The sequence below is a fragment of the Centrocercus urophasianus genome, unplaced genomic scaffold, assembly GCF_019232065.1.
Source record: "Centrocercus urophasianus isolate 14NV4802_14NV808 unplaced genomic scaffold, USGS_Curo_1.0 seq_17, whole genome shotgun sequence".
Classification (NCBI taxonomy): domain Eukaryota; kingdom Metazoa; phylum Chordata; class Aves; order Galliformes; family Phasianidae; genus Centrocercus; species Centrocercus urophasianus.
In genome coordinates this window covers 17,885,466-17,904,829 of record NW_024884722.1, presented here as the reverse complement: position 1 = coordinate 17,904,829, position 19,364 = coordinate 17,885,466, and the positions used below count along the sequence as shown (strand labels likewise).

The 19,364-nt window shown below is 44.1% G+C and overlaps 1 protein-coding gene across 5 annotated transcripts; it reads left to right on the top strand.

Moving 5' to 3' along the window:
* Nucleotides 1-1,942: 1,942 nt before the first annotated feature.
* Nucleotides 1,943-18,706, top strand: ABCG2 (ATP binding cassette subfamily G member 2 (Junior blood group)). 5 transcript variants are annotated; one of them, XM_042818124.1, is made up of 17 exons: nt 1,970-2,056; nt 2,416-2,554; nt 5,790-6,073; nt 6,611-6,670; nt 7,869-7,983; nt 10,056-10,208; nt 10,887-11,044; nt 11,931-12,082; nt 12,387-12,503; nt 13,327-13,592; nt 14,140-14,222; nt 14,568-14,657; nt 16,001-16,125; nt 16,483-16,637; nt 16,979-17,068; nt 17,638-17,747; nt 18,361-18,706. In XM_042818124.1, the coding sequence occupies exons 3-17, from the start codon at nt 5,793-5,795 to the stop codon at nt 18,506-18,508; spliced, it is 2,103 nt and encodes a 700-aa protein (XP_042674058.1). In that variant the 5' UTR covers nt 1,970-2,056; nt 2,416-2,554; nt 5,790-5,792; the 3' UTR covers nt 18,509-18,706. The 5 variants fall into 5 exon arrangements, with proteins under 5 accessions (XP_042674061.1, XP_042674058.1, XP_042674060.1 ...); XM_042818126.1 differs by having other exon boundaries at nt 1,982-2,056; nt 5,793-6,073; XM_042818127.1 differs by lacking the exon at nt 2,416-2,554 and having other exon boundaries at nt 1,943-2,056; nt 5,793-6,073.
* The last annotated feature ends 658 nt before the right edge of the window (nt 18,707-19,364 follow it).

Below are 19,364 nucleotides of genomic sequence, written 5' to 3'. Positions count from 1 at the left end.
ATGCAATCTTCACGCCTTTCAAATGCCAACTTCCCCAAGGTGAGCAGCACTTTAACTAATTAGGGGATGCCAGTCAGCACCAGCTTTGACACAATTTGCTCTCAGGGTAGAAAAACAAGCTGGAAAGTCTTTCTGTGCCTAAGGTGACGGATTTGAAGATGCAGTCAATTCAGCACAGCTGTATGCATCTGTACAGAGTGTGTTTTTTAAAATGGCTTATTGGTATCTCCTTTTGGAAAAGAAGAGCTAGGAAGAGCTCCTCACTCACATGCACAATGACTAATGTTGCTGTCTCTATTGTTCTCAAAGCTGCTTTTGCACTGTGAGCTTCAGGATCTGCATCTTGCTTCATTCAGTAGAGAACAAAATAATAATGAGCATGCAGTTCCTCCTGCACGTGTTTCTCATTCACTCTCACTGGCTCAAGTCCCTGAAATGTTTTAAAAGCTTTATGAAATTTGACATTAGGCAGGATTAAAACAACCTGGATCCTCGGGCAAGGAAAACAGCATCCTAAGGAAAGTAATAGAGAAACACAGCTGAAAAAATTCTGACTGGTGATTCAGCTAGACAGAGCCACGTCTGTGTTGACTGTGTGGTGGCAAGACCTGGCCCAAACGGAAAGCTGGACTCCAGGGAACACCCAGCACCCCCTGCAAATTGATGTTTTTGCAATCCTGTTACTCAGGTTGCGAAAAGGAGAGAAGAGGCCAGAACCTTCAGAAGATAGAGGAACTCATGGTACTTAGTAACTTCTCCATGCTGTGTGCTGTGGGACATGCAAGATGTCTGGCATGACCAGATTCTGTAAGAAAGGAGCAGTGTTCAAATTAGCCTTAACTGAGAATGATTCGGAGCTGTTGGAGTGAGCCCAGAGGAGGGTCACAAAGATGATCAGAGGGCTGGAGCACCTCCCATATGAAGAAAAATTGATGGAGTTGGGCTTGTTTAACTTGAAGAAGGATCTGGAGAGACCTCATTGTGGCCTTCCAGTACCTGAGGGGAGCTTACAAGCAGGAGGTGGATCGACGTTTTACATGGTTTAAATAGTGATAGGACAAGGGGAATGGCTTTTAACTAGAAGAGGGGAGATTTAGATTAGATGTTAGGAAGAAATTCTTTATTCAGAGGATGTTGAGGCCCTGGTACCGGTATGACAGAAAAATGCAGTGTTTGACATGGGGCTCTCCTTAGGCTTGCTGTGTCTCATGCCACAGCCCTGGCCACTGGTTTTTGTTCCTGTATGGGCAGAAATCTGCCTCAGCAACAGCATGATTTAAATCAATTATGTCAGTAAAATGATACAGTTGGAAAATACTTCCTTCCTATTTCTTTGCTGCTGCTAGCTTCATTTGCAATTTTCCTGCTGCGGTCAGAAGTAAGAGGGCAGTGGTGGCACATCATGTGCCCAGAGCAAGGAAGAGCACTTGCCCTTCTTCCCAGACTTACCAGCTGGGAAGGTGATGAATTCTAAAGATCAAAAGCCCAGAAGCCCAGAGGAAGTCCGAAAGATTGTTGCTTCAGAAACGGGATGGGGGAAAGCCAGGGCCTCCATCAGGATGCTTAAGTTGTCAGATCTGGTTCCTTTCCATTCCTTGGGTCTCCATTTCTATTCTGTCAGGATGTGTGTAGGCACCACGTGGAGAAGTTCCTGATCACAGCAACTCACCTCTGCTTCCAAGCACACTGTCTTTTTTTTTCACTGTGCCAGGCACATGATGAAGGGTTGCCACTGCAGCACAGTGTAGGCTCCATGGTGTTTAGGATTGAAATACACTTGGACACAGAGAAATGTGCATGTCTGGTGAAGTAATAGGGCAAAAGTTTTCCACGTAGGCAGATTTTCCTTGAAGGGGGAACTTAAAATGCAAAGAAAACAAACTCAAGTCCACTTCTGCCCCACAGAGCAACTGAAAATAACATCCTTATTCAGCATGCCTGCACTGTGACCGTACCCATGGCTCTTGTCACACCTCTTTCAGTACCCTTTGCTACACCTGTTTCAGTATCCTCACAAACCTTCCTGGCTCTTGACTCCTGCCAGCAGCTGCACAAGGTACAGGTATCTGTTCTGCCCACTGCATTGGCATGTCTGGGGGCAGGCAGGCATCAGGGCGGGGATAGGTGAACCTTTGAAATTTTTATTGCTGGTATTTATTGGGTAGCCATAGACATGCTTCTGCTCATCTGAGCTTTGGACTCATCTAGCAAGAGCAGTTGTTAGGAAAATGCAACATTGCAGAAGCGCTGCAGAGTGCAGTCAGGTCAGAGGTAATTAATACAGTAAGTGACTTGACAGCGCTGATATAAGTTATCTTTACAAACCATAAGGCAGGGCCTTTCCTGCACTCACTCTAACACAGAGGCTGGGGAGGGCGAGCTCGTTCGTGATGAGACAATAGTGCTTGGGAACAGGCGGCTGCGGAGAAACAGAGACAGCAAACCAGCGGAAATCCGACCGCCTCGCTTTCACACGGAGCGCGAACACGAGAGGCGGACAGCGGCGACCCGGGGCGGGCTGCGGGACCGCCGGGGAGCGCACAGCTTCGAAGAGGTGAGACCGGCCGGGTGGCACTCTCGGAGGGCGGCACCGCCAGGGGAGGTCGCGGGGAGATGCCCCAGCCCCGACGGCCGTTTGGTGGCTGCGGCAGAAAGCGAAGCGCTTACCCCACTCCCACTCCTCCATCTCCTCCTCCCCCGACGAAGGCGCAGTACTACCCGGCACAGCCCGTAGCATCCCCGCGCTCTGGGGCTCCCCCCGCTCCCGGCCCCCGTAGCGGGGGCGGCCCAGCCCAACGGCACCGCCCCGGGGGTCGCGCAGCCGCGGCAGATCGGGCCGTGCCGAGCTGAGCTCCGGGCTCCCGCGTATCGGCGGGATTGCGCGACAGCGCCGGGCAGCCTCCGCCGTCGCCGCTTTATGTAACCGCGCCGTCCGCACCCGCTTATAAAACGCAGCCGAGGCAGCACCGCAGCCATAGCCTCGTGTCCGCCGCACGGAGCGCCGTGGGTTCCGGAGGTAACGGCGTGGGCTGTCCCGCTGGGGCTCTGTGCTGAGCGGGGCTCTGAGTGGGGCGGCACCGGCACCGAATCGCGGGGTGGTGCTGGGGATGGGGTTGCCGCGGTCGAAGTGTGGCTGCCTGAGCCCACCTGTAGCCTCTGCTGGTCTTTTTCCTCCCTTCTTTCAGCCTTCTTTTATCCTTGCCTGTAGCCGCTCGGGGGTTTATCTTGTCAGTGTTTATCAGTAACTTTACAAAAATACGTATAAAAGGGTCTACGGCATTGTAAGCAGAAAGCTGGGCTCACTGGAGCAGATGTGAGGTTTACAAGATGGTCAGATGTTCAAAGGTCTAACAGGGTCTTTGCCCTTGATGTCATGGTCTGTCCTATGTCTTTTTCCCAATGTGTTGTGCAACCTTTCTCATACATAAGCTGCCTTGTGCTGATGTAACCAGCAGCTCCTTCATACTTCCCACAAACATGGCTTTCCCAGGAATGACTAGCCTCCAAGTATGGGATTGCATCCAAGTTAAACAACTCTTCCATCTATTCCTTCCCCCCTCTGCCTCCCCGCTGCTTTTCATTTACTTAAACAGGAACAAAAACCTCTGCCACTTCTTGAGCTTACACAGAATTGAGGATGGCCGGAGGCGGTTTGGTCTAGCCTCCCTTGCTCAGGCAGGGCCACACGATACTCGGGACCATGTCCAAATGGCTTAAAATGACAGGAAAGGCATTTTGGGGTCCTTCTGTCTGCTTGTCTGTCTTTCTGGGCTTTTTTGTTTGTTTGTTTTGTTGGTTGCTTTTTTTTGTGTGTAGGGTTTTTTTGTTTGTTTGTTTTGTTTTTTTCATCTGGATGTTGGAACTCTGGTTTCTTACAAGGATGACCATCTCACTTTCTGAGAAATGCTCCACTTGTGCAGTGCTTGGTCCTACTGATTATCATGCTCTCATTCCTTGGAGGAAAAAAGTGCAAACAAGAGAAAAAAGATCATCTTTGGGTGCAGATAGAAGGGAAAGTATTGCTTGTGGGATACATCTGCCTTCTCACAAAGCCCAGCTAATCAGCAATGGGAGTTTTTGTGAAATGTTAGTTCTTTTTTTTCTCCTTGCTCTTCATTAGCTTGGTGTCAGCCTCGGCTTTCCGCAAAATCACTAGCGTAAGTTTTCCAAGAAACACCTTTGTGCTCGCAGCTAAAAGAGAAGTAAGTGATTAGACTGCCCTGTGGTGGTGTAAACTGTTGCGCTCAGTTTCTGGAAAGGGTATGTAGTGTTGCCTTTTCTTTGCTGCAGCTGCCTGGAAAGGGGACAGCAAGGTTTTCAACTGCGAAGACAGCTGGCTGAAAGGCAGGGTGTGAACTACAGAACTTAGGGGCTGCAGGGTTTCCAAGTTCTTCTTGTGTAACAGCTTTAAGCTTTTGTAAACAAGCGATGGGCTCATACTCATCTCTGCAGAGAAGGATGATGGACAACAGGTTGGCCATGAGCCAGCAATGTGCCCCTGTGGCAAAGAAGGCCAGTGGTATCTGGAGGTGATTCTCCCCTTTGACTCTGCTGTAGTGAGGCCACATACAGAATACTGTGTCCAGTTCTGGGCTCCCCATTTCAGAAAGACAGGGATCTCCTAGAAGAAGTCCAGCGGAGGGCCGCAAAGATAATAAAGGACCTCAAGCATCTCCTATATAAGGGGAGAGGCTGAGTATCCTGGATCTGTTCAGCCTGGGAAAAAGAAGACTGATGGGGGATCTGATTAATGTTAATAAATATCTGAAAGGAGATGGGAGCCAAATGAATGAGGCCAGGCTCTTCTTGGTGATGTAGTGATAGGACGAAGAGTAACGGCCTAAAACTTGAACAAGGAAAGTTCTGCACTAACATGCAGAAGAACTTCTTAACAGTAAGGGTGATGGAGCAGTGGAACCAGGTTGCCCAGAGAGTTGTGGAGTCTCCTAATATGGAGATATTCAAGACCTGTCTGAACGCCTACCTGTGTGAGCTGCTTTAGCAGAGGGGCTGGACTCCATCTCTTGAGGTCCCTTCCAACTCCTGCAGTTCTGTGTGGTTATGTGATTGGTCTCAGCCAGTTACACCAACAGAAGGAGAAGCAGCCCCTTGACAAAAGAGCTCTGTTGCTAGGACACTACTAACAGAGTCACTGCTAAGTGTCTGTTAATGGTTATACTGATTTTTGATATGGTACTTATTATACAGGGGCTGATGCAGAGGTAGGAAGAGCAGCTCCTTCCCTTTGCTGTTTGCATGTCCTCCCTTCTGTGTGCTCCATCCAAAGCTACAGAAGCAGCTTATCTGCTTGAGTCAGGATGGTTTGTACATTTCCCTGTGGTTGTAAATACTGTATACTGCAGTATATATTTGTGCTTTGCTTTTCTTCACTGTATGGTGTATGAAGGTGAGTAAGCATGTTCTGTATGATGGAAGGGAGCTTCAGTCTCTTTAGGTTAAGAATAGCAGTACGCATTTGGAGTCCCCACTGTGTTAAGCAATACAGTGATCATCACAGATGGGCTTTTTTTTCCTCATTAGATGTTCTTTGAGCTAATGTCACTTCTTCAAGAGCATCCATGCCTTGTTCCTTGAGGTTGCTTGTATTGTTCTACATGTTCCTATGCCTTTGGGGACTGCTGAATGTCTTCCAGCACTGATGCCCATCCCTTCAGAAACTTGACACATGTAAAGATTGGAATGGTATACACGAACTTTTTCAGGACACCTTCTGCAGATCTTGTCTCACTTGTCTTCTTCCGTGTGTGCTTTTGTGTTCTTTGTTTCAGTAGATGGGAACTGCTCAAAACAACAGCCACCTCAGAAACCCTCATGCAGTTGAGATTGATCTGTGTAACAAGGACATGATGGCGGACACATTTGATCATAGTGTCATTTCTGTTGGAGAAGAGGAAGAAGCCAGTTTCCAACGATCCCTTCCAACACGAGATTCCATCCGATCCCCTCGAGGCTCTGTTGTGAGTTTCCATAACATCCAGTATTCCGTTAAGCAGTCCAGTGGATTCCTATGTAGACGGAAGACTGTGGAAAAGAAGATCCTTCATAATGTTTAGTAAGTTCTTGCTTAACCAAAATGCCAAAGGGTGGAAATTAATCTGCTGCTGTGAATTGGTGATGTCATTGTCATCTTCCAGATCCAGCTGTACTGGTAGAGAAATGACTGCCCTCCTGCCAGTCTGCAGTTCATGTGGGCACTTGCTAACATGCTTTAGGCATAAAAGCTAGGATATAAGTGGAGCAGTGTCAGTCATTGATGTAAGAAAATTAGGATCAAACTTGTATAAACACTTCTGCCTGAAGATCTAAGGATTTCCTTAACTATGGTCTGAGCTGTGGTGAGAGGTGTGCAAGTAGCAGAGAGCCATTGTTTCTTCTTTTCCAGACCCTTTTCTTTTTATGCACAGCTCTAATTCTGTTCTTACTGGCAGTTTGGGATGAGAACGAAAAAATGCTTTCTGATTCCAGATTTAAGAAGATTTTTAATAATCTTGAAGTTTTCATTTCAGCAGTATTTTGTTCACACCTTACCTCTGCTATGAGCCACATGTGAACAGTCTTCCATTTGGAAATAACTCTTTCCTTCTTCCAGTGGCATTATGAAGCCAGGCTTGAATGCTATCCTGGGGCCAACAGGGAGTGGCAAATCTTCGTGAGTACTTCCTTTTGCTCTTCAGATGTCCAATCAGCGGTTCAAAGGGTTGTGGGACTGTTAGGGTTGGGAGAGGATATCAGGGATCCTCAGATTGCAAGAAATCTGTCAATGCAGTTTGACCTCACATCCTGTCCCTCTGATGTCAGCTTTGCTGGAGTTCTTGTCCTGTGTTTGTGCCACACCCTTACGATCTGTGGTCTGTGTTACTGTAGTCACCTTTGATAGTGGCCTGAGTCAAGATACCGGGGGAGCAGGAGTGACTTAAGCTCAGGTGTAGGCTCTGCTCCAGGCCTGTCATGGCATGGGGGTGGGAGCAAACACTCTCAGGGGTGGGAGGGAAGTTGTCACATGTGAAGCTGCTGCAGCAAGACTTCCTCAGAGGCTCTGATGACTGGCAGAAGTAAGGTGTAATGTCAGTCTGTAGGATACCTGCTGTAGATCATCCATTACCCAGTCTGGATGTGGCCTGGTGGTAGGAGTGCATGTGCTCAGAATCTTTGGATGAAATCACAGAATACTTTGCAGACTATTTCCAGCCAGTACGGATGCTGTTTTCTCTCTTGTGTAACCATAGTAAAAGAGTGCTGTGTCACTCTTCCTTAGAGAAGATCAGGGACACGTAAATATGGCCAGGGTTTACGTAGGTGTGTCCTTGTTATGATCATTGATCTTCCCCTCTAGGAAACTGCCAGGATATTTCCAAGAACTAGGCTCCATCAGGGCAATGTTCACTGAGCTAGCAGACAGTCTGGCCTCTAATTTACAGTAAGAAGAATCCAGACATATTTTAAAACAAAACTACTTTATAAAATTAATCTTTACTCCAGTCTTGTTTATACTCATTTGGATTAATTTCCTTGAGATCAGAGTAGTTTCTTCTGTGCTCCACTGGCTGGAGAGCAGACTGCAGCTGCTTGGCAGGGTGCTTTTGTGTGCGTCCGTGGTTAGCTGTTAATACGGAGCCCAAGCTAATGTCTGCAGGGGGTTCCAGCTGTGAGGGTCTGAGTACTGCAGAATTGCTGTGGCATACCTGGCACACGAGAATCCTGCAGAAGGCCCCAGAGCAGAGGATGCCCCTTTGAGAGCCCTGTGTTTGGAATGCAGCAGCTTAACTGCAGTGCTGACTTGTGGTACTGGCTCAGTTGAGATAAAGCAGTTGTCAAGGCAAAACCTAATGCCTGGTGTTTGTCTGAAGTCTGCTAGATGTGCTGGCTGCCAGAAAGGACCCAGCAGGCCTGTCTGGAGAAGTGCTCATAGATGGCATCCCACAACCTCCAAACTTCAAGTGTATCTCAGGATATGTTGTGCAGGTGAGTAACTACCTTCAGTGGAGGCTGGGAGCTCTTGGGAGGAATAGCATAGCATAGGCTTTGGTGTAAAGGCTTTGAAAAAAGTCTTCAATGAAAAGAAGGAGGTATTTCACTGGTGGGAGCTCATCGCTGCTTCATGAGTGAGAGATGGCGTCTTCTCTGGTGAGCAGCTAGGGCTGTGGTGGGACAGGAGCAGCTTCTCAAGAAGAAAGGCGGGGTTCTTTCACATAAGACGAGTCAAGCATGAGCTATTAGTTTAGATAATATTTAATGATCCCTACAGACTTAATTTGGTAACAGATGTTAGTGTTTTCCCGTGATTTGAAAGGCAGAGGGTCAAACTGCTTACTCCAAATAAAGCATGAAGGTCTTGGTCATCCTAAAGCCACGTGGGTGCCCAAGCCACTGTGCTTGTTTTCTGGGGTTCTGCCCTGAAGTTCCAGCAAAGATTTTAAAAATAAAAATTAAGTTTAAAAAAAGGTTGCGTGCTAGGAAGCTCTCAACACCTAAAATCTCTTATAAAATTCTAAAGCAGCTCTAGTTGGCAGAAGTAACTTCAAGCTCTTAGACAATAATTCTAGGAAGTAAGTAGATTTTTACTGTTCTTCCTCTGATTCTGGCTGGCTGAGGCAGAGCTTTGTTCCACTCGGACAGGAAAAGCCAGCTGAATCTGTGGAAATGGGTGGGGGCCTGGACCAATAATAGACCCTCAGAGCCCTGGAGGAGCTGAGGGTGGCATTCTTGGCAGCTGTATGAACTGTGAAATGCGAAAACCATTCAGACTCTGACTGCAGGCAGATAGGAAATAGGCATCTTTTCTGAAAGCTGCCAGCTGAGGGGCTTTTGAGCAGATGCATGATGAGACTGACGCTGAGTCTTTATCCCACAGGATGAATCCTCAGTGTTTCATCAATGGCCAGGAAGTTTCTTGCAAATGGCTCCAGTTTGAGAAATCTGTCCCTCTGTTGTCAAAAGCAAACAAAACAAACCATGAAATGATGGCCAACTAGACAAGACATTAAATGGTTGCTCTCCCCTCCCACCCCTATGAGCTATTCCCTAAATAATGATGATATTGGTCATCTTGATAAAGATGACCTAGAGTGTCAAAACACATGTGAAGGCATAAATGCATACATCCATTTTATGCAGATGAGCATGTAGACCTGATTTAGATCTGGTAAATCATGTGTTATAAAACTGTTGATCTCTCCACTCCTGCCTTGCAAATGAGGATGTAATTCCACAGATTTGAAAGGTACCTGATTAACAGGCATGTTTCTCAGCTGCTGTCCAGTACTGCATCCCTTCTACCACTATGTGGTGGAATGAAGAGTTGATTCAAATACCAAAGCAGAGGAAATGGAGAGGCGTAGAGCTCTTGATGGAACTAGCATCTGTTCTGTTGATGGTTGTTCCAGGTTGGTGTAGGCACGTGTTTGTCAGCTGGGTAGATCTGTTTCAAAGATCAAAGACAGTCAAAATGCACGACTGCTGAAGCTTTGCTGGACTGAGGAATAAGGCGCTGTGCTCAGGAAGAATGGATACTAGAAACATGGAAAAAATGTGGGGCATCTTGGTGCAATAGTTTTGATTTTTCTGAGGACCAGGGAGGAAGCTGGGAGGAACTTGTTGAAAGCTGGGCCCAGCAGTTGCTTGTGACCACAGCAAGTCACAGCTTGTAGGTGGAAACTGAGCAGACTTGGGTGATTCCTTGAATGTCTCCAACCTGAACGCTGAGCACTAGCAGTGAAAACAGTTCCCTGCTCTGCCTTCCTAAGCCTTGTAGTGCAAAATTATGCACTTTACATTGCGAACTCTTGAGCCCAAAAACATGCTGAAGTGGTGCTGGGTGCAAGCTGGGAGCCTGTAGAGCTGTGTTTTCCATCTGACTGCTACAGACTGACCCTGAATTTTGTGTCTTGTACATTTTGAAGCAGGGGTTATGACTTAGTTCAGTTTTCCCAGTGGTCCACAAACAGCTTATTCAGTAACTACCATTTCAGGAACTCTGGTGCCCAGTCAGGTAGCTGAGAGCAAGACTTTCACTTACCTATTGATATTGCTTTCAGGATGATGTTGTTATGGGCACAATGACAGTGAGGGAGAACCTGCACTTCTCTGCTGCCCTGCGGCTCCCCAGCTCCATCAGCTTTCAAGAGAAGGAAGAACGAGTCACACAGATAATTGGCGAGCTGGGATTAAGCAAAGTGGCTGATGCTAAGGTGAGCAGTGAGAATACTCATTTTAGAAATCATACTACTCCTGGAAACTAAGCTGCTTGACTGTGCAGCATGGAGTCTGTAGTGCAGCTGCACTCAGCTAAGCAGGAACCAGACAAGACCATACTGCACACATGAGATGAGTCCAGAGGTATGTGTATTTGTTGTTAAAAGAGGAAGATTTGGGATCATGTCCAATGTGTTTTATAAGCAGAGGGAAAACAATTACCTAAACATAGCACTTTGGAAATCTACTTGATAACTTCCTGGCTTTGTGGGACAAGACAAGGGAATTGTTTTTACAGTACTGACAGCTGTGGGGGATGGGAAGCTGGGATGTGATGGAGAAGTTCTGTGCAGACCTTATTCCTCCTAGCTGCATTTCTACTCTTAGTTTACTTGCTTCACTTGGGCAGCAGGTGAGCTACCCATGAAAGTCATCCCTGGATACCAAAGTTACCTGTGCTCTGGTCTTGTTATTATTCTTGTCACTATCATTCTTGTTTCTAATGTCAGAGTTGCTAAGCACCTCTGCTTATTGCTCCCCAGTCCCTCACAGTGCTCTTTGAAGTCAGCCCCATCATCTGCTTTGGCCCTCTGGTGGAACTGTTGAAGGGCTGCTTTTCACAGGTGTCCTGAACACCATAGGAAATTTTGCAAATGCCCAACTTCTGCTTGTAGGTGGGAACTGAGCTGATCCGTGGAGTGTCTGGAGGGGAACGGAAAAGAACCAACATCGGGATGGAGCTCATCACAGAGCCACCAGTGCTTTTTCTGGATGAGCCAACAACAGGCCTTGATGCCAGCACAGCCAATGCTGTCCTCATCCTGTTGAAGAAGTAAGAGTCAGTTCTTCAGGGCTCTGCTGGAATTTCTGTGTTTATTATATTAAAAAACTAATGCTGCTATGACTGAGTAGTTACAATTATTTTTAAGCAGTTAGACTACTGGTCTTGTAAGTGGTTGTAGACTCCTTAACTGGGTCTTGTCCAAAGCTTTTTGAAATTGATGGGAATCTTTTGACAGCAAGCATTGGATTGAAGCCCAAAAAGCAGATATAGCTTGGACAATTTCCTTTTGCCTCAGAGAGGGGTGGATTGTGAGGTCAATCTTTGAAATTGTAATCTCACATAATGAGAATGAATTCCTAACACTTCTTCTGGGTTTGTGGCATGTTTGATTTTCCTGAGGGAATGTTTTACTTTGCTGCTTGTGGATAGAGACTCTCATCTTAATCAGCAGGGATACTTTTTGAGCATCAGTGCTAAAGCACTTGGAAGTGAGTCTGACAGACCTGAGAGAAAACTAGTTTTGACTTTTGTAGAGAGTAAGTCGTTAGCAGAAAAGTTAAGAGAAGTTGTAACTGGCCAGACTTTCCTAGTTTGCTGTGTAGAACTTGGCGATGCCATTGAGCGCAGTAGGATTTCTTCTTTAGTCAAGTTGAAGCTTGCTACAGGAAAAAAAATTAAGGACAGTTTAAATATAGCAATGGACTTAACCTTTGCTAGCCACATCATACTCTGTCTACCTGGATGGCAGCAACAGTCTCTTGAAAAGATGCTTGAAGGTCTTGCAGGCGCTATCTGACACAGTGACGGAGAGGAGGGAACTAGAACTTTAGTGGGCCTTACTTGGATTTGGGTACTTACTTTTTGCTTCAGCTAATATGATCACTCTGAAATGCAAACTGTGATGTATTTGAGAGAATTTTTGTTCCTATTTCAGGCTCTCTAGAAGAGGCCGAACAATCATATTTTCCATCCATCAGCCCCGCTATTCCATATTCAAGCTGTTTGACAGTCTGACATTACTAGCTTTGGGTAAAGTGCTGTACCACGGTCCTGCAAAACAGGCCCTGGAGTATTTTAGTTCTATTGGTAAGTCTTCTGTTCTATGAGCAAATGTAACCAGCTACTGAGTTTGAACTGTGGGTGGGTTCTCATCCCAGTGCTTGATCAAACTCTTGTGCTGTTTTGTCAGTGTGATACTAGAGGTTGTACATAAATGATCTGAACAGTATTAGATTAGAATAGGGGTAAAAAAATAATAAAAGAAATGTGGAAATGAATTTCCAGTCTAGTCTAGATGCAATCATAGGAGCTGTACAGTACAAGTATGGTGTGGGTTTTTAAAATTTATTCTTCCTTTTTTTTTTTTTTTTTTTTTTTTTTTTTTTCCAAGGATATGAATGTGAACCATTTAACAACCCAGCTGACTTCTTCCTTGATATCATAAATGGTGATTCAACTGCTGTGGCAGCAAGCAAGGAAGATCACAAACCTGCAGACACAGGGAAAGGTAAACTGTCAAGGAGAAATTCACCATTGGCTTTTGTAGAAGGGAAGCTACATATGGTGACTGCAAAGTTTTATTCTCTGTGTTTGCTCCAATCTAAGAACATTTTACAGTCTTTATTTTTTTGCTAACAGATTTACTTTGCTTTGGGCTTCTTTAAATATCTCAGAACAACTTTAAAAGGGATTTTTTTCTTCTCTCAATAATACAGGATAACAATGATAACTATTAGAAGTCTGTAAAACATGTAGGAAAGACAAAAACTAGAATTGCATATTCACAAGAGACAGCTGAATGAAGATGTTTCAGTCACGTAAGGAACTTCTGTAGAGAAGAGGGCAGATAGGCATGGGAGTAATGAATTGTTGTGGCAGCAAGAAATACTAGAACTAGATATGAGAATAAACTCTTCTAGCAGTACAGTGATTGAAATGCTGGGAAGTATTTTCTGGGAGTGCTTTCAGTTTTCTGTGACTAAAGGATTTTACAGGAGCATAAAATGTTTGTAATGGTTCCTTTCAAGGGGAAAATGGGTCAAAGTAAATCATTGATTTCCCTAAAACTTAGTGAAGGTTTTTAGTGACTTTTTTTAAGACTGTGGCCATAACTGTGCCACAAAGAACAGGCAGATGATGAGCGAGGTTGGATTAAAACTGCAGGGAAAAGTTCTCATTCCAACTGGTCTCTTCAGCTCAGAGTTTAGGCTTGAACAATGAAAATTCTGTAGCCATTCCCAATTACATTTTCATCCATCCTTTGGAGTGGACCTCTGTTGATGGATCATATCTGAAGGTAAGCGTGGGGTATAATATTTTGTCTTTCTTAGGAGTGAGCAATGAAAATGGAGGAATAGAAGAGAATGTATCCATCAGTGTGGTAGATACACTACACCAGAAGTATCTCAACTCCAGCCTGTATGAGAGCACAAAGGAAGCACTGGGGAAAGTGGAGATTAAACAGGAAAGAAAGAAGAAAGTATCTAAAAAGGGGCATGAGATTACCTATGCAAATGGATTCTTTACACAGCTGTATTGGGTGTCCAAGCGTTCCCTGAAAAACCTCATTAGGAACCCACAAGCCTCAATTGCACAGGTTGGTAACAATTACTAGAAGCTTCTGACTTGCTCTGCTCTCAGTCCCACAGTCTGCAGTTTGTAGAACAGTCTTCTGCTTTCGAAGTCAGCCTGGTGAACAAGAAGGTCGTGTGCCACTATCACTCAGGTTATTGTCTTTGAAAGAGAATTTCCATTCTAGTTCAGCAGAAGGACTACTGCACTGAATATTAGGGAGTGGGGAAAATGCTCCATTATTTGGCTCACACGGGCAGCTTCCATAGTGACCATCCTTTTGTAGCTCACAGCTCACTTGACATTTCAAGCTGGGTTGTTCGTAGTGTGCTTCTGCTAACCTTTACTTAGCCAAAGAAGATCAGAGGAAGGAAAAAAGGGAAAAGGATAAACTGGGAAGACTTGATGTAAGGCTTCTAATAGTGATTGTGTCATAGAGGTCAAGTTGAGATGGATGTGAATCTTAAACCCTGTACATACCCTAATGACTATCTGTTGATTTGTACCTATTTATCCATCTAAAGGACTTTGTGTTTTTTTTTTTTTCCCCCACATCTTCTTTTCACTTCTAGATTGCAGTGACTGTAATTCTAGCCTTGGTTGTGGGAGCCATTTTTTTTGGAGTAAAATTGGATGAAAGTGGCATTCAGAATCGGTAAGTTTGGAAACCCACACCTTGCTTCTTTCCTTGTCTCCAGAAAACAGGTTTTGGCCACAGAGAAGGCTTTGGGCTCTACTTCAACCACAGAGCAGAGGGTTGGGTTCACCAGCTTGAATGCTCTGTAGAATGGAATTGCCAAGGGTCCTGGAGGGACCACAGTTCCATTGAGCTTGCACATATGCATGAAGGAGATGTGCAGGGAATGACTAAGGAATAAACCTTTGCAGATAAAATCTACAGTTGCACAGTTAAATATCTCCATTCTGTGGGCAGATGCAGAGACCTGCTGGTTTGGTGTTGGCCGTTTCTTCACTTCTGCACTGCTGTTTTTCTTTCTAGGGTTGGATCCTTGTTTTTTGTCACCACAAACCAGTGTTTTTCCAGTGTCTCTGCAATTGAGCTGTTCATCAGAGATAAAAAACTATTTGTGTAAGTAGTGATGCTCTTAGACCCTCTCCGGCCTTGCAGTGAGGGGAAGGAGAGATATCTTACAGGCTAACCAAAAAGATTTCTGCCTAACAGAGCTTGAGATTTAATTTCTTCTTCCAACGTTAGGATTTAATAGAAATGCTAAATGAGTCTGTAAAACAAGTAACTGAAATGCTAAGAGGTGATGGAAGGAGGGGAAAAGTAAAATGCTTTTACTTGCTTGCTGTGTCACAGTTCACTGAAAAGTGTCTTTTTTCCATTTTTGGTAACAGCTGTTTTTTGAAGTCTGTGTGTGAATCCTGCAGACTGTGCACCCTGCCTCTCCTTTTGCTGGAAGGGTTGAAACAGTGTTTTGCAATGATCCCAGAGTGATAAGACTGCAAAGATTCTAGGAGAGTTCTTAGAAAATCTTCACAAAGGATGATCAGAAAAAAAGCTAGTTGGCTTATAAGAGCTCTTAAATTAATTATATCCTTGTATATGCATACATCTATATTAAATACATTACATATGTGTGTGTATGCAAATAAACATGTATAAATAAATGAGTAGATATACACGTATGTCAGAAATACAGTTTGGAATAACCTTCTGCTCATAAAAGAGCAAGAGACGTATCCTGTGCAGCAAAGAGGAAATTGGAGAGTTGTGCCTGGAAAATGAGTGTTGTGTTTCTCTGAGGTGCTAGTTTTGATGTTTATACATCCACCCTGGCTTGCTCACGCTTGGCATTTTTCCTAAGGGCTGCTCAGAAATGAATCTCGCCCATGCTGACATTTTTTGCCATTCTGTTCTGCTTATTGACTGTGTCAGTGGGGATTTTGACACCTTACCACTTACAGAATCTTTTCACGAGCTCCAATAAGCAGCAAAGCAATCATAGTGACATTTAATTGCTCTGTGAACTGGAGATGAGTTGATGTCCTTAAGGTGCTTTCCCATTCTTGGTAGCCATTCTTTCTTGGAAACAGTTGTATGAGTTAGCTTTGGATGAACTGTTTTTCTAGTTACTAAATCTATTACTATCCCCTGCTTTTGTGTTCAGGTTTGTTCTTAAACTAAATGTTTGGAGCTTTTTTCCAGTGTTATTTAGCTGTCACGTAACTTTCCACGCATTTCACTCATAGTGCTTCCACTATCACTACATGGCTTGTGAGTTGGATCAGCCTTTGCTTTGTCTGGGAGTGGAAAGTGATAGTACAGAGAAAATAATCAAACTTTGCACTTTGAGTCAGTGGTAGAAATAAAAGAAACCGAATCAGGATAAACCAGATACGCTTATTGAGCTTGCTTCTCAGATCAGCTCTAAACCTGTGCAACTCCCCTCCTTCCTGTCCTCACAGCCATCAGTACACCAGTGGATATTATCGTGTCTCTGCCTACTTCCTGGCTTTGATGTTAGGAGATCTACTGCCCATGAGAACTGCTCCAGCCATCATATTCTCGTGCATCACTTACTGGATGATTGGTAATGAATTGATGCTTTTGTTGAACCTGCCATCTGTCAATACATTTGATATCTGACTTAGCCAGAGTATAATTCCTCTATCTAAATTGAAACAGACTAAACCTTCAACTGATTTAGATGCTTGGCATCATAACTTCTGAGGAATTGGGGGCAGAGGTACCAGCAGTCTTAAGAGAGGACCTGCTTGTCCATGTCTTTCGGTAATGCTCTTTGGGACCCTTAGAGCATTCACAGCTGCTGCCAACTCCAAACTAAACTTTTCTTCTTGCTTTCTGTGTCTTTTGTGGGAGTCCAGGGGTACCTCTTTGGGACTTGTGATATGGCTTTTTATTGGACATTTTTCTTTCTGCTTGACAGGATTTCAAGCTGTAGCAGGCAGATTCTTCTTCTTCATGCTGGCCCTGGTAATGGTGTCCTATACTGCTACAGCCATGTCTCTGGCTATCAGTGCTGGGATGGAAGTGGTTGCTGTGGCCAATCTGCTCATCACTATTTGTTTTGTCCTGATGCTTGTAAGTAAAGCTTGTAAAGGTGTGTGCTGCTCAGGAGGAAACAGCCTTCAGAGTACAGATGGCTTTAGGATCCATACTGAGAGGACTGTCTCCTGTACCGAGCCAGCCCTAAGCATGCAGAGAATCCACAGTTCAGTAGCTCATCAGCCTTGTGCCTGCAATTTTATTGTTGCTATAGTCAAAGACTTGCCTCTACTTGTAATCATAGGCATAATACTGTGAAGAGATGAAGAGATTAATCTATCACAGTGTCCCTATATATCTGCTATAGTATCGGTGCAGGAATGGCATTGTTTGCAGTAAACTGAGTTGTGACTTATTAGTCTCTTGTTTTCTTTCAGATCTTTTCTGGCCTCCTTGTAAACCTCCCTTCTGTAATGGGCTGGCTTAATTGGCTCAAGTACTTCAGCATCCCTCGATACGGCCTTACTGTGAGTACAATGTAGCACTGGTCTCCTGTAGGGAAAGTAATTGCAGTGCTGTGTCTTAGAGAAGTTTGGGCATCACTGAGGTGTTCTATCTGTTGCTGAATGTGGAAGTGCTCCTTAAGATTGCAGTTAGCCCAGGGTACCAGTGCAAAGGAGCCGTTTGCTTCTTGCTTTGACTGACTGTCCCTCCTGCTTCAGTGTGCTGGTGCTGGGTGGTCTGCATGCAGACACAACTTCTGAAAGTGCAGATGGACTCAGATAAATGGGGACATATAGCTGGCAAGACAGAAATCCATGGCTACATCACTGAATTATAACTCTGAAGCCACAGATTCAGACACCAAACCATCCTGCATGTTGAACTTGGAGCAGATACTCAGAAAGGTAGTAGTTAAGAACTTCAAAATAAGGGCTGGGAACTAATTTTTTTGAGTCACTCTGTTCAAGCCTAAAAGGTATTATCAGTCTTGGAATCATATATACATGTCTTCCATTCATCAGTTTTCTTTAAGCTGTTTCAGCTTTAGCACACTAAATCACTATCTGAAAAATCTGACACCTTTTTCCCCTAGGCTCTTCAAGTGAATGAGTTTAGAGATCTCTACTTCTGTGGTGACAATTCAAATGTTACAGTGTCTGTGGGAAATGCAAGCACTTGTCCACCAGTTACTTCAGGAGCAAGGTAAGTCTACCTCATGAAGATTCTTGGGCCTGAATTGTAATGGCTTGCTTAAGGATTAGCCAGCCTATTTCAAAACATTATATTACTCACAGGCTAACTATTCACAAGCCAGTCTCTTCAAGAATTTGTATAAAAAAAAAAAAAAAAAAAAAAAAAAGTGTGCTTTAGAATTATGCAGCCATTTACTCCAAATTGAAGTAGGGATGAAACTTTTCCTAAAAATAGGGAGATTAGCTAAATTTTGTTTTTGATAACTTGGCTCTGGGTTATCAGTTTTATTAAGCAAATCCCAGAGTCAGTTATCAGTGGAAATACAATGTGTATACAATCAGAGTAGAAGTATGAAACAGTAGATTAGAAACATGCCTGTCCTTCAGAGCTTGTTTAATATTTACAGACCTAGCAGCAGGTACAGCAGAGAACCAATTCCCTTATTGGAAATGTTCTTTTTCCCCCCATGATAAGTTAAGTTAGTCTGTTTCTGTTATGTCTGTTTTGCAGTTATGGATGGAGGAATCTTAGTGCAACAGGAAAATAAAAGGAACTGCTTGAAGACCTATAATATCTTGCACAACATAGTAATACCAAATTCTGCCCCTTGCTTTTTTTGCAGGTGCTCTGGTGAAGATTACCTGATCAGCCAAGGAATCGCACCTACTAACATGGCAATGTGGGAAAACATAATAGCTCTTTTATGCATGACTGTTATTTTCCTTCTCATTGCCTATCTCAAACTCCGGTTTATGAGAAAGTTCACATAAATTCCTGCATTGCCTTTCTTCACAGCTTCTCAGGTCTTAAAACTACAAAGCTTATTAGAGCCTTCTGGATGTGGCCAAAGATTTCAACTGACTTTACTGGACTTAAGATGGGAATCTTGCCCCATTGTTTCTGGAGAATGATCTCCATATGATTATATGATTTTGTTTGTTAAGAAGAAATGTATTACTGTAAGATTCCATGGTTTTTGGTGTTTGGTTTTTTTTTTTTCTGGTAAGAGAATATATTTCTCATAATTCCTTAGGTACTTACCAAATTTTATATTGTAGAGCTGCTGTGGCTAACTTGTAAAGGAAATAGGCACAAGGAAATATTTTCCTTTGAAGACATTTATGCTTTTATATGTTGCCCCTTCTAAGTGCCCATCATACCTGAGGAGAGCCAGAGACTCATTCGTAGTGTGTTGGAGATGCATTCAGGTTTGAAGTCTGTAAGGAGAATGAGCTCTCAGTGCCAGGCAATAGTGGTTATACTTTTTGTAGTTACTCCGTAGAAAATATGTCAGTGGAGTAGGAGGAAGAAACGTTTTACTCAGAGGGCTGTGAGGCACTGCACAGGCTGCCCAGGGAAGCTGTGATTGCCCCATCCCTGGAGGCATTCAGGGCCAGGTTGGTTGGGGTCCTGGGCAGCCTGAGCTGCTGGGTGGCAGGGGCTGAAACATTGATGAGATCTAAAGAGCAGTGGTAAAAGCCATAGCACCGAAGAGAAATATGATACTGTTGTAATGTAAAAAAAACAAACAAACAAAAAAAAACACAAAAAAAAACAACCCCAACACTTCTTACTGTTTAAGAAGCTGTTTAGGTTTTTTTTTTTTTTTTTTTTTTTTTTTTTAGA

Bases quoted from the DNA above. Each gene is read 5' to 3' on its own strand.
- ABCG2 (XM_042818127.1), top strand. From the start codon at position 1,958: ATGGCTCTTGTCACACCTCTTTCAGTACCCTTTGCTACACCTGTTTCA. The intron at 10,209-10,886 runs GTGAGCAGTGAG...TTCTGCTTGTAG, and splicing joins GCAAAGTGGCTGATGCTAAG to GTGGGAACTGAGCTGATCCG. The intron at 17,748-18,360 runs GTAAGTCTACCT...CTTTTTTTGCAG, and splicing joins CCAGTTACTTCAGGAGCAAG to GTGCTCTGGTGAAGATTACC.